The 14,894-nt window shown below is 33.0% G+C and overlaps 2 protein-coding genes across 5 annotated transcripts in view; one reads left to right on the top strand and one right to left on the bottom strand.

Moving 5' to 3' along the window:
* Positions 1-14,894, bottom strand: part of MARS2 (methionyl-tRNA synthetase 2, mitochondrial) — a 70,291-nt gene that overhangs the window by 40,032 nt on the left and 15,365 nt on the right. Inside the window, exons 2-5 of one of the 2 annotated variants that reach the window (XM_027588579.2) lie at positions 13,869-13,974; positions 12,334-12,390; positions 6,135-6,168; positions 3,520-3,573 (exon numbers count right to left, since the gene is read on the bottom strand). The exons of the other annotated variant lie outside the window; for it this stretch is intronic. The gene's annotated coding sequence lies outside the window, so the exon portion shown is untranslated. Of the gene's footprint in view, positions 1-3,519; positions 3,574-6,134; positions 6,169-12,333; positions 12,391-13,868; positions 13,975-14,894 lie in introns of those variants that run through there. 2 annotated transcript variants of the gene reach the window in all.
* The window catches only part of BOLL (boule homolog, RNA binding protein), a 53,794-nt gene that overhangs the window by 35,869 nt on the left and 3,031 nt on the right, over positions 1-14,894 (top strand). For 2 of the 3 annotated variants that reach the window (XR_003519012.2, XR_003519011.2), the window contains one exon: positions 7,975-8,110. Coding sequence is in view for 1 of the 3 variants with exons in the window: in XM_027588584.2 (XP_027444385.1) it covers positions 7,975-7,998 (24 nt within the window). In the remaining 2 variants the exon portion in view is untranslated. Of the gene's footprint in view, positions 1-7,974; positions 9,703-14,894 lie in introns of those variants that run through there. The other variant, XM_027588584.2, reaches the window with a different exon arrangement.

The following is a 14,894-nucleotide window of genomic DNA, read 5'->3' as shown; positions in this document are numbered from 1 at the left end:
GTTACCTGTAATGTTACATTAAAAATTTTTCATGTGTGAACATTTAGTGGACTCGAAGGTACCACTTCTGTATTTTTAAGTGTAGTAAAATTATTAATGGGGAATAAGGCAAGGATGTCTCACTTCATTTCTTCATTTTAACATTGTCCTGGAAGTCCTGGCTAATGAGGAAAGACAAGAAAAGGAAACAAAAGTATATAGATTGGGAAGGAAGAAATAAAACTGCCTTTGTTTGCAGATGACATGATCATCTATGTAGAAAATCCAGAAGAACCGACCAAAAAACTCCTGGAAGTAATAAGCAATTATAACAAGGCTGTAGGATACAGGGTTAATACGCAAAAGTCAACTGCTTTTCTGCTCACCAGCAATGAATAAAAAAATGAAATCCTTAAGTGTAAATCTAACAAAATATGTACAAGATCTAGATGAGAAAAATTACAAAACTCTGATGAATGAAATCAAAGAACTAAATAAATGGAGAGATATTCCATGTGCATGGATAGGAAGACACCATATTGTCAAGATGTCAGTTCTTTCCAACTTTATCTACAGGTTCAACACAACCCCAGTCAAAATCTCAGCAAGTTATTTTGTGGATATTGACAAACTGATTTTAAAGTTTATATGGAAAGACAATAGACCCAGAATAGCCAACACAATATTAAAGGAAAAGAAGTCAGAGGACTAATACTACTCAACTTCATGACACTATAAAGCTATAGTAATCAAGACTGTGGTATTAGTAAAAGAAGAGACAAATCAATGTAACAGAATAGAGAGCCCAGAAATAGACCCATATATATTCAACTAATCTTTGACAGAGGAGCAAATGCAGCACAATGGAGAAAAGATAATCTTTTCAACAAATAATACTGGAACAACCAGATATCCACGTACAAAAAAAGTGAATCTAGACACAGATGTTACAATTCTCACAAAAATTAATTCAAAGTTGATGACAGATCTAAATGTAAAACACAAAACTGTAAAACTCCTAGAAGATAACATAGGAGAAAATCTAAATGACCATGAGTTTGACAATGACTTTTTAGATACAACACTGAAGGCATGATTCATGAGAGAAATAACTGGTAAGTTAGGCTTCATTAAAATTAAAAACTTCAGCTCCGTGAAAGAGAATGCCAAGAAAATGAAAAGACAAGCCATAGATTGAGAGAAAACAAAAACATATCTGATAAATGTTATCCAAAATATACAGAGAATTCTTAAAGCTGAACAATAAGAAAATGAACAAACTGATTAAAAAACAGGGGGAAGGCCTTAACAGACACCTCACCAAAGAAGATACACCAATGGCAAATAAGCATATAAAAAGATATTTAACATCGTGTGTGAATAGGGAATTGCAAATTAAAATGAGATACCACTACACACATATATTACAATGTCGAAAATACAAAGCATTGACAATACCAATGCTGACAGGGATGTGGAGCAACAGGAACTCTCATTCATTGCCGGTAGAAATGGTACAACCAGTTGGAAGATAGTTTGACAGTTCACTATGAAACTAACCATACTCTTAACATAGAATCTAACCACACTCTCAGATATTCACCCAAATGAGTTGAAAATTTATGTCCATGGGGCACCTGGGTGGCTCAGTCGGTTAAGTGTCTGCCTTCAGATCTCAGGGTCCTGGGATCGAGCCCCACGTCAGGATCCCTGCTCAGCGGGGAGCCTGCTTCTCCCTCTGCCTCTGCCCACTGTTCTGCCTGCTTGTGCTCTCGCTCACTCTGTCAAATAAATAAAATCTTAAAAAAAAATAAAACGTATGTCCACACAAAAACCTGCATACAGATATTTATAACCACTTTATTCACAACTGTCAAAACTTGGAAGCAACTAAGATGCCCTTCAGTAGGTGAATGGATAAATTGTGGTAATATCCAAACAATGGAATATTATTTAGCAATAAAAAGAAATGAGCTATAAAGCCATAAAAGACTTAGAGGAAACTTAAATATATATTATTGAAAGAAGCCAGTCTGAAAGCACTACATACTATATGATTTCAACTATATGACATTTTGAAAAAGGTAAAACTATGGAAACAGTTAAAAAGTGAGTGGTTGTTAGGGGATGAGGGAGGGAGAGGTGAATAGAGCACAGAGAATTTTTAGGTCAGTGAAACTATTCTATATGATAGTATCATTATACATTTGTCCAAACCCATAGAATGTATAACACCAAGAGTGAACCCTACTGTGAACTATGGACTTTGGGTAATAATGATGTGTCAATGTAGGTTCATCAGTTGTAACAAATGTACCATTCTGACTGCCAGATGTTAGTGGAGGAGGTTCCCATGTATGGGGTTAGGGAGTCTATGGGAACTCTGTACTTTTCTTTTTTTTTTTTTTTAGATTTTTTTTTTTTTAATTTATTTATTTGACAGAGAGAGAGACACAGCACAGCGAGAGAGGGAACACAAGCAGGGAGAGTGGGAGAGGGTGAAGCAGGCCTACCGCAGAGTGGAGAGCCCGATGCAGGGCTCGATCCCAGGACTCTGGGATCATGACCTGAGCTGAAGGCAGACGCTTAACGACTGAGCCACCCAGGCGCCCCGGGAATTCTGTACTTTTCTGACCAGTTTTTGCTATGAACTTAAAACTGTTCTAAAAAATTAAGCCTGTTTTTTTAAATTATTAAGGTACTCAGGTTCTAATCCATATTTTAATTACTGATTTCCTATATTCAGTAGTATAATTAGTTGTGGATGTGCCCCACATGAAAAATAAACATTGAAATATTGTCAATAATTGTTTCCTATCAGTTCATTATTATACTGTCATAATTATGACAATCTTTTCTTTGTACTTACATCTTTCTTTAAAAGGTAATGTGCATTATATATAATATACATATTATATATTTACTCATTATAATGTATAATTGTTGGAAGTTTTTGTTTTCCACACAAATGGCAATTCATATCACTATTCTTTTTATCTTCTTAATACATTTTAAGGGATAGTATATCCCAGCTCAATCAGATTCTCTAAAAGAATTAGGGAATTACACTAATTAAGTTCAGAATCATGTTGCTGCTCTTAAATATACATACCTGAATCTTGTTGCATTTGGTTTTCCTGAAATGTTAAAATTCCATCTGAGATTCATTAAGATAACCAAACTGAATATTATGTCACTTTTTATACTCAAAATGTTAATGATGATTGTGTCCAAGAGATGGGGTCTATATGCTGTCATGAGTACCTTTGTAGCAAAAAATGTTACATACTGATTTCTTAATGGTATTATAAAATAACCATGGTTCTAATTATTTACATTTAGAGTTCAAGGAAAAGAGTTACTAAGATTCTGCATTGAGTTTTAAAGTTAATTTAGTCCAAAGACCACCCCCCCAAAGAGGCTGTGGATAAAAATGTATTACAATATAACTTTATAATCCTACATATTTTACATTTAAAAACCTGGTTCTGAGAAGGGGTCCATATACCTCAATATACTGCCAAAGGAGTCCATTGCACACATACACAAAAACAGTTAACTTCTTGCAACTATTTATGAAAACCTATGTTGTACCTGTAATATATAGAAAGAAGAAACAAAAATTTTAAAAAAAGTTTGCCTCTGTGTTAGTCACTTTATTTCACTTGTAACATAAATTTTTGCAAGGAGGAATGTCTCTAGCCGCATGTTCCTAATTCTAAGAGCTTTTAAGTCTTCCATACTGGTTGAGACTATTCAAACTAGATAAGGAATGACATAGAAAGCAGGCTGATAAGGAATAATACCAACCAGACATTGCAAATACAGTTTACCACATTAAATAAACACACCTTAACCACAACAAATATAATGAATGTAATTTTCTATTTAAAAAACACTAATAGTCCCAGTGTTAAAAAGTCAAGGCCTTGGAAGTATTAGAAACAAACTTCAATATTACAAGATAGTTCTTTGTGCTTTTGTAAAGACAGGAAACTCAGTTTCTGATGGTAAAACAGAATAAGTATAGGGCACCTGGGTGGCTCAGTTGGTTAAGCAACTGCCTTTGGCTCAGGTCATAATCCTGGAGTCCCAGGATCGAGTCCCACATCGGGCTCCCTGCTCAGCAGGGAGTCGGCTTCTCCCTTGGACCCTCTTCCCTCTCGTGCTCTCTATCTCTCATTCTCTCTCTCTCTCAAATAAATAAATAAAATCTTTAAAAAAAAACAGAATAAATATAGATTTAACTTAAACATTATGGTAACTAGTGCATAGATACTCACTAATCTTATATATCTAAACATGTACCTAGTTAGTCCTGTTCTTTGTAGTCTCAAAAACATTAGTTTCAATAGCTTCTGAGTTTCTCTCAAGATTTCTATTAAACTTGTAATGTCTGATTTTGACTTTCATTTAATCAAGGTGAATCCAATATATTTGAGGTTGGTGATAATTTATTTCCACAATATGGAGTATATACACTCTTTAAATTTAAGGCATCTTATTAAGGTTTTCTTTCATAGATATTCAGAAGTACTTGGCCTGAAAATTTCTTTGCAGCCTGAACAGGTTAAAGCAGGAGTCAACACACTTTATATAAAGGGCCCAATAGTAAATATTTTTAGCTTTGAGGCTACACAGTCTCTATCTCAACTATTTGATACTTGCAGCATGAAAATGACCACAGATAAAATATAAACAATGAGTTGACTGTGTGCCAGTAAAACTTTATTTACAAAAACAAAAGATGGGCCAGACTTGGCCTGAAGTTCATAATTTCACAACTCTTGGGTTAGCCCATTGCTGAGATCATGCATCCTTATAAAATTTAATGTGAAATACAGTACAAATGCTTTGCTTATGTTTCTATTTTTAATTATTTCTTTTTACTTTTTTAAAGATTTTATTTATTTGATAGAGAGCATAAGTAGGCAGAGAGGCAGACAGAGGGAGAGGGAGAAGCAGGCTCTCTGCTGAGCAGGGAGCCCAACGTGGGGCTCAATCCCAGGACCCTGGGATCATGACCTGAGCTGAAGGCTGCCACTTAACCGACTGAGCCACCCAGGCACCCCTAATTATTTCTTTTTAATCTATTTTTAACCTAACATGAACTATTTGACCCTGGGCCTCTGGACTATAATATTTACATTTGTCATAAGTTCTTACCAGCCAAAATAGTTATTAATCAATGTGGGTTAAGGGTGGATAAAGATAATTTGAGGTATATATTAATGACACTGCAAAGGTAGATATAGTTGATACAGTATTCTAAGTCAATGTAATGCTTCTTTTATGGGGGAAAAGCTATCTCATTGTGTAGCATATTTTATTTGCATACCCAGTTACATATTTCCATTCTGAGTTTGAGCACTTAATTCCCTTGCATTCTGAGTCTGTCATTCCCTCTGACTGGACATTTTTTCTCATTTTGCTCAATCTTCTTTCTTTCCCCTTAGCACACAGATTACTTGGATGAGCATCTTCTTTTTCACAAGAGTCAACTTATCAAATTTTAATTGCTTACAGAATTGGAAACTTTTTGGATACCATCATCCCCTACTTTAAGGATATATGATAATAAGCAGGAGGATTTTGTATTACATATTTCACTAAAGATATTTTAAATTTATCTGTTTTGGAAAGGCAAGAAGGAAGAGTATAGGGGTGTCTTTTCCATTCCATATGAAATTATTGTTCCTTCAGTACTGAGATCTATTCAAACAACTCATGTAAGACTTATTGCCAAGATTTAATGACTCAGCCAAATTCCAAGGGTCTTATCCTAGTTCTTATCCTCTTAGATTCTCCTAAATTTAATACTGTCAACAGCATATGTTCAAATTTTATTAATTCTCAGATGTGGTTCTCTTTCCTTACATTCAGTTTGAGTTTTCAGTATCTCTTTCAAAAATATATTTCTTCTTTTACCAACTACTAATCATGGCACTATTCGCTTTGCCCTGTAAACTGTCTTATAAGGGAGTTTTCCTGTTTTCTTCTGTACTTTAATAGTGTTTAATAGTGACTCTGACCTTAGTGCTCTGATTCTCTTTCTAATTTAACCCTAAAAAACAAAAAACACCTGAATGAGTGTTTTCCTCTAACTCAAAATCACGAATACACAATTTTTTACATTTTATTTTCAGAATCCATACCTCTTAATGTTAGTTTGCTCATCTTTCTTCTCTCCTAAAAATCAAAACAACACCAGTGATTTTTCTGACCTCTTGATGCTACATGGTCTATTTATATTATGTCCCCTTTTCAGCTAACTTTATAAAAATATTTGTTTTTCCATTACCAAATCCCTTTGTTAAGCTCTATTATTGCATAACCAGATTACTATTTCTTCAAGACCTCTCTATATTCAGGGGCGCCTGGGTGGCTCAGTCGTTAAGCGTCTGCCTTCAGCTCAGGTCATGGTCCCAGGGTCCTGGGATCGAGCTCTGCATCGAGCTCTGCATCGGGCTCCCTGCTCAGCGGGGAGCCTAGTTCTCCCTCTGCCCTCCCCCTTCTTGTGTTCCCTCTCTCGCTGTGTCTCTCTGTGTCAAATAAATAAATAAAATCTTAAAAAAAAATAAAAGACTTCTCTATATTCAGTTTCCATCCTTCAGTCATGTATACAATCTGAATTTAGGTTTTTTAATCTGAAGTAGTTTTTTTCCTCTTAATCACTCTCATCAACTGTTATCCACATCCTTTCTAAATTCCTTACCATTAAATATTATATTCTCCCTTCAGTATTCCCATACTTATCAACCTAAATTACTCATATACAACTATTTCTAGTTCTTTTCTTTGAGCTATATTGAAGCTGCTCCTGTTCCCCCTAGACATATGAAGTCTTCAAGCAATTCCACTTACATAGAACAGTTCAGCTTCACTTCTCTATTTTTCCTGAGAGTACCAGAGCATATTGCCAATAAGCTGTGAGTAGTTGACCAGGCTTGAATAGCTATATATTACCACAAATTTCATTCATTTACCTGATATTTATTGACCACCTCCATGTGCTAGCCAGTATTCCAGATACTGAGAATAAAGCAATGAACAATACTGAGTGGTATTGGACAGTATTGAACAAACCAGAGAAATTCAGGTCAGTCTATAGAGTTTAGCAAACCAGATGAGTTTGAACCCCTAGAGTCTGTCCCCAATATAGTAACCACTAGCCACACAAGGCTAATTTCAATTTTAAATTAATTAAAATTAAATGAAATTTAAAATTCAGTTCCTCAACTGCAACTAGCCACATTTTAAATGCTAAATAGCTCCATGTAGCTAGTGGCTACCATACTTGACAGTGTAGACAGAGAACTTTCCCATGAACAAGTTCTATCAGACAATACTGCTCTAGAGATACTGGAACAAATATGGAAAATTTTGAGCCTATCTAAAATTTAAAAATATGTCATGGGACAGCTTGGTTACCTAAATTAGGAGCTGACCAACAAAGTGCCAAAAGGATAGTAGCAACTAGGTGTTTCTTTGCCCCAAACTAATCTTAACACACAAAAAAAATCTCAGGATGACACAAGTATATGGAATTACTCTATTATATGGCTATCCTACCATTGCCAAATTCAAGGGTACCCTTTGGGTTTCGAACAACTTTCTACACAGCCTTCTGCCAAATTCCCCTTTTAAAAGCATGTTTTTAAAACGCACCTAATAATGTTTTCAGAAATAGAAGGAATGTTTTAACTCACTTGTTTCTGTGTTGACCTGTTCCTCATTTTTATATACTAAGCATTGTACTGTGACACTAAATTAGAGATTGTCTAAAATAGATTGTAAGCTCTGAGAGAGCAGGTAGTAGTTCTGGAGCCCTCCTCATCTCTAGTCTCTCACTTCTTAACACTCTAATATAATTAGTACACTTTCTGCAAGTATTGAGTAAATGTTCATTGATGTCCTACATTCATCTACCCTAATGATCTTTTTCTTTGCTGTTCAGACTTTCTGATCTGTATTTTCTTTCTCTTTACTTAACAGACAGTGTGGAGCATTCATTATTAAGACAATTGGGCAGCTCTAGTCCAGCTCAACTGATTTCTTGTCCAATGATCCTTGTGTGGCCGAGATCCAGCTTCAACGAACCGGCTAGAAGCTGCCCGTTGTGATACTTAGGGTTAGTTAATACCTCGCCATACTTATTTATTCCATTATAAGCTGTCTAAATTTGATGAAATTTGCTTTTTCAGCTGTTTTACAAAACTATTTAGGTAGTTGTGGCATGTTGGTTTATGTGTTAATCTAACTGTAGTGACATTTTCTACAACATGTTTTACCATTCCATAAATAATAACCACATTGGGAATAGTGAGGTGTCTTTCATTTTCTCTGCTTTGTGTTATTTCTTTCTTTCAGTCTTTTAGAAGTAATGTTTAATAGTCTTTGCTATTTATTTTAATATTTAGGATGAGTCCTTTCTAATAGAATTTTTAATACTTTCATGCCTTTTAGTAGAAGTACATTTGATCTTAATGATTCATTTCCACTACTTGCTATTTTGTCATTTAATATGCTTTTGTCTAAGTTTTTATTTATTTGTTACTGCTACTCCTTATTTAACTTTGCTTCTGCCATGGTTTTCAAAATTTGAGTAATATTTATACTTTTTTATAACATTTTCCAAATATTAGAAAAAATTCAACATGATCAGTGTTCTTACCTTTTCATGTGATTAATTTGACTGTATTAAACTTTTTCTCTCATATTTGTGATAATGCTGCAGCCTTCCTATAATATAAGCCATTTGGTACCAAAATTTATATAATATGGATTACCTAATAGAATTGTTTTGATAAAAGAAGGGCTCACCTCTGACATGATCCCATAACGCTGACTGATATTCCACTATATTTTGGCATTCTTTGAATGCTTTAATCTTTTGAACTTTTCTTCTTATATGTTACCAGTATATTCAATTACAGATATTATTATTTAAAAAGACAATTATTTTCATAAAAAAGCAAAACTATTTCTTACACCAAAGGAAAACTTTAAATTCTGATTCTTATAAAATTCTTATAAAATTGTTCAAAAGTTACTGAACAAAGCTTAAGTGTTTTTAATCACTAAAATTTCTGTAATAGTATAAAAAATCCATTTTACATTCACTTGCCTTTTCTTTTACCAACTTCCTAATTTTAGGACAGAAGAGGAAAATCCACAAATATTGGCATTGCCTTAATAAATCTCTCTCCTCTCCCCTTTTCCATCCCCAAATGTATACATGTTCAACAGCAGAAGCAGAAATGATAGGACTTAGATCCCAAAGATTTTCCTGGTGAGCCAAATAGGGTGTTTCTTTGAAACCATAATGAATATGTTTGCCAGCCAGGTGGTTTCATGAGAACAGTAGGACTATATGATTATATACTAGCATACAAGTATCCCATGCACATTAATTATTCTGTTTTTAGAAATATAAATAGACTTATTAAATATTAATAAACTTTTAAAGTCGCACAATGAAATATCAAAAGTTTTTGTTCTGTAAGTAAACATTATTAACCACTGATGTTAAAGATCTTTTAATAGCACTATCCTTGAGAACAAAAAAAGTTAAATGTTTTGATTTTCAAAATGTTAAACATGATGCTAAACAAATCCTGCACTGTTAATAAAAGTTAATGATGTATTATTGGGTAAGAAATTTTGATAATAATTGATACCCAAGTATGTTTCTTCCACAGAGCTGTATAGATTATGTACGTACACACATCTACTATTTCTATACACATATATAAATTATATACATACACATTATATACATATGCATATATATAATTCATACATTATACACTTTCTTAGACTTTAGCTTTATTTTGAGGAGCTAATTAAACCTGCAGAATTTATTGTCAACCTGTATATATAGAAAACATCATCAGCTTTCTTTATGGCCTGGTTTGATAGACCAAACATGTTACTTCTACAAACAGAATGGGAGGGTAAAAATTCTCCTTATATAACTAAGTAAAGCCCATTTTAATTTTTCTCTTTTCTGTAGTATATCTTCTATACATAAATTTGAGAAGTTTTTATTTACTTAGTTCCCATTTTGAAAGGTCAGTCTGACGACATCTGAAATTCACTGTGTTAGAGTAAAATAGATAATATAAATACATGTACCAATCACAAAGTAATAACTTTGCAACGTGTTTTCCCAAAATCTCTAATACAATCAGAAAGATGGTAGCTTGTCAAAAGATAAAGGATCTTGGAAAATTAATACTCTAACTTCCTTTCCTGTCAGCTGATTTCAGAAGGATGGCTTAGAAAAAGAGGTATGATTTAGTTTATAATACTGCTTTATAAATTTCTGCCAAAAATGGCAGTACAGTATTTTCAAACAAATTTATACCTAACTCCCAGATGTAGGAGTGTTTCATGGATTTATGCTATATTTAACTAAAATAATGAATTGGGGTCATATACACAAAAAATTTTATATCCTTCCCAGAAATAGTGTTTGGACAGTATTAAAATACAGAATCAAAGTACTAGAAAAGACTTTACAGGGACATCCAATCCAACTTTGATATCATGCTTTAACATTCCCTATTGTTATGATAATAAATTGTTGACCCCGTAGGCCTATACTTTGACTAAAATGTATTCTGAAATCTCTATAGACTTCTGGGGAAAGGAGCAAAATTTTCCAAAGCGTGGGTGTAATAGTCTTAATCGGTGCTATTTCTTTCAACTCTATTCAGTGTTTCCATTCCTATGCATAAATTCCTAAAAATATGCTATCAGCTCTGTCCTTCCAGGTTGAGTACCACTCTCTGATTACAGCTTCAGTTATTGCTGTTTGTTGGACCTGCTATATGTGTTTCTGTCTCTTTGCTTTTATGTATTGCATAAAGTTGCTAATATTTCCTGCATTCTCATGATTCCTCTCAGAAATCAAGCGCCATTCAAGACTAGTTTTCACATTGTCATTTTTGTCCTTTCCACCTGATAATAATCCTTCTTCAGTTTTCTATATACTGGTTATCTTGATACCTACTTTCTGACCTGTCAGGATAAATAGCAGGCATCGATTTTAAATTAGTGAATTAACAGATTAAGGTTTTCCAGTTTTACCATTCTTTTTAGGTATGCTGCTTAAAATAGTATCAACTAATATAATACCAAGCCTGACTGCATTGAAGTAAAGATATACACAGTAACAGGCTGAATAGTCATTGAAATATTTTATCTAAGCTAGTGAATGATACTATATTGACAAATGACTTATTTTTAAGACATGTTAATTAAAAATTTTTCCATCTACTGCTTTGTCAGTTTTCCTCATTTGATACGTATTTCTTAGTTAAAACAAGCCAATACTTGATTATTTACTAATATTTTGGTACATAATTTTCTTAGTGAAGCTAGTATATGTTAACATCAGTTTTGTGTTTCTGTCAAGGTATGTACCCGTGAGTAAATATCATTTAGTATTTCTCTAAAGATGTCATAAACGTCTTGGTGTACTTCTTTCCTTTGGAAAACAGGGATATGAGAAGCTGCCTCCCTATACCTAGGAACTAAATCCCTCCCCTTCCTTCCCTGCTGAGTTTTTTCCTCACTTCAACCCTCTTACTTACTGGTTTTTGTTTCTCATCAGAGAAAATTTGGGAAGCCCTAGATCTTCACACTTATTTGGGATATACCTACAAGATTCCAGTAGGCCTGAAAAGAGAATTTTTAATAAGAATGTCCTTTGATTAGACTCTTACTTTTTTCTTCGTTTCTTCCTTCATGGAGTAGAAAAGATAAATACATCTCTGAGAATTTTTCTTTTGTGGGGAAAGTAACACTTTTGAGAAGATGGTAATTTTTTGTGTTGTTATTTTGTTTTATAAGGGAGTCAAGTTTCTGCTCTAAAGCCTAAAGCCTTCAAAATAAATGTCTCAAAGCTTTTAGCATTTATTTTCTTCTGGCATGATCTTTGATAGGTTTCACTATTTTAAGAAGTTTTCCCTTTGGAAAATTCCAAGCTAAAAATCAAACTGTACTCTTCATGTCCCATGAATTCCCTAAGCCTACCAGTTGTCCTCCTTCAATCCGGAAAGAATTCCCTGTCTATTCATCTGAATGTCTACTTTCCAACTTGTTTTCCAAGTACTATATCCCTGTTGTTTGAATCAATTAAAAAAAAACCAACAGCTGAGTGCACTAACAATGAGAAAGACCTCCCTCCTGGTTTTTCCCCATTCTGGCTATTAGCATTCTGAGGTACCTCTATTTCCTATTTTGGATAGAATTTCTCCAAATTTTTAGAGGCCCTGATTCTTTTCTTATCTACCCAATTCAATTAACTTTCTTGGATTTAAAATGATAGGGCTTAAGGATATTTACTGTGTAGTCATTATTTATGCAGTCATCTCTGGTTTCATTTTCAAATGTGGCTCTAAACTGAAAGAAAAGAAATGCAATCAAGTATACTTAATTTTGGAAGAGTTTTGCCCATTCCAACCATATTTAATGATGTTGAAATTCACAGGATATTCCTACAAAAGATATCTACACTGGGCTAAATATATAATCTAATAATACTAACTTGAATTCTAGATTTTGGAAATAAAAGCAAGAGAGAAAACAAGGCTCTTTCCTTGCTTCAACTTGACTAAGAATAGGATTAAAGAGAATTCCAATGAAACCAAACAATCCAATTTGTAGAATTTCTAACAGTATAATCTAACATAAAAGAAAAAAATCAGGCAATATGGGGAAAGATGTTTTGACTTAAGGAATCCAGCTTAAAAGCAGCTAATTCATGCTTAAGAGTGTCATTCTTGGTTTTCACAGCTTCTCTCCTTCTTTCATTTCTGAGCTTATTGGTACTCTTAAAGTTCTATTTTTCTCACAATGGTTTCTAATAACAGAGTGAGCATTTTGGAAGTATGAAAAAAGAGAGAACCAAGATAGCTTTTGCTTAATGTGGAATGTTATATCCTTTTGATCTTCAATTTATTTTGCTTTATATATTATAAATATATAAAAAGGAAATTTTAAAAGATAATGATCAGGCAGAGTTACCTCTGTGTCTAACTCCTAAAGAGCAGATGCAACTATAGAGAATATGTTAGTTAACACACATCTTTTTGTACATCTGTGTCTTATTCTTAATTTCAAAAAGGCTATCCTGTTTCCTGAAAGGATTTCGTAGGTGCAACCCTAGATAATAATGGAATACCGACATTCTGTATTGCACTTTAGATTTGTTTTTGAAGTTAAAAACTTCTTTTGAAGATTCCGATTTATGATATAAACCTAACACTATACAACTCATTTAATCATTCACTTGCTTCTTGAAAATTATTTTCTAAATCATTGTCACCTTTGCTTAAATGTTGTAAATCCAATACAAAGAACTTAGTTTTATTTTCTTTTAAATGATAAATTATTTGGGAAAATATCCAAAATTTATTCTAAAGATCATTTCTTCAAATAAATCATTCACTTGGTCTTTCTTTATTAAATATCCTTCAAACTAAACATATTCACACTCTGTAGGTAAAGGTAACCAACAATATAGTTTTCACTGACATGATTTAATCTCAGGTCATGAAGTTTCAAAAGAATCTTGACTCTATTAATAAAAGTACAATTCATTCTATTATAATAAGACAAACCTTAATTAGGGTCTATCTGAATAGAGTCATGTGTAAGAACGTCACTACATTTTTTCTCAGAAATAATTATATACTCAGAGATTTGCCAAGTTCTAATATGAATATTAGCTTTAACCTCTGAAATATGATTATATGGATTCAGAATTAGGGGTCCTTGTTCTCCAGCACTTATCTCCTCTTGAATCTCACTCCCAACTTCACTGATGAGCAGCAGACAGGCTTGATTTGATTACCTTTATAGAAATCAAAGCTGTTTACCTATGGACAAGGTCCTCTGATGTTTTCTCAATCATATGAAGTTCTGCTTTCACTTTTCTTTGTAGAAGTCGTTCTCGACTTTGCTAATCTCTGCTCCAAGTTCTTACTATATGCAGAAATGATATATTCATCATTAAATCAGGACATTTGAGAGTGAAAGGGGATACCAAAAGTAATTAAAATGATACAATTTTTTGAAATATACTTATTAACCAATAAAGAAGTTGATCATATTAATATATCTATAAAATCATTCTATTCAAAGACTATTTTTCAAAAATAAAATTCTAATAATATAGTAGGCATAAACCTAGAATGTCCCAGGGAAACTGGAATGTTGGTAACACTATTAATATACTACAAAATGAATGTAACATTAAACTGGGATCAAAAAGTATAGTTTGAAAGGGTTTAAGCCTCAAGGGATAGGCCTGAATTCCTCTATTACTTTAGCCCTTGAAGCTTTATGATTTCTGGTTTAACCATTGATACAGCTATATAAATTGAATTATGTTTAGGTATAAGCCTATTTCCCTATGTTATAAACACTAAATCATAGAATCATACTAACTTGAAAACTACAAAGTCTACAACTGTGGAAAATATTCAAGATATCAATCTTAAAATATTGGTAACTTAACCTTATAACTAAATTTGCTATATAATAACTAGGTAGTTATCAAGAAAAGCTTTGGTTTAGTCATTGAAGATTAAAGTCCATGATAATATTCCTTATAAAAATTATATTAACTCTGTTGATAATTTGCTATAAAATCTTGCTTACATTGTATTTTTGCTTACCTTATTATTCCAAAGCAAGAATAACCCCTTATTTTTATAGCACTTTATAATTTACAAAGACTTCATGTATATTATCTCATTTTGTCCACTCAATATATCTGAGAAATAATCAGGCAACTTTTATAAAAGAAGTGAGGCTTAGAGTAAGAGAATTGCCCCAAATGACATTACTATTAAGTGGCAGAACCCAGACTTTTGATTACTAATAAACTTCACCAGTAAGGA

The sequence above is a fragment of the Zalophus californianus genome, chromosome 3 (assembly GCF_009762305.2).
Source record: "Zalophus californianus isolate mZalCal1 chromosome 3, mZalCal1.pri.v2, whole genome shotgun sequence".
Classification (NCBI taxonomy): Eukaryota; Metazoa; Chordata; class Mammalia; order Carnivora; family Otariidae; genus Zalophus; species Zalophus californianus.
The sequence above is the reverse complement of the archived record's forward strand: the minus strand, read 5'-3'. Positions and strand labels throughout refer to the sequence as shown.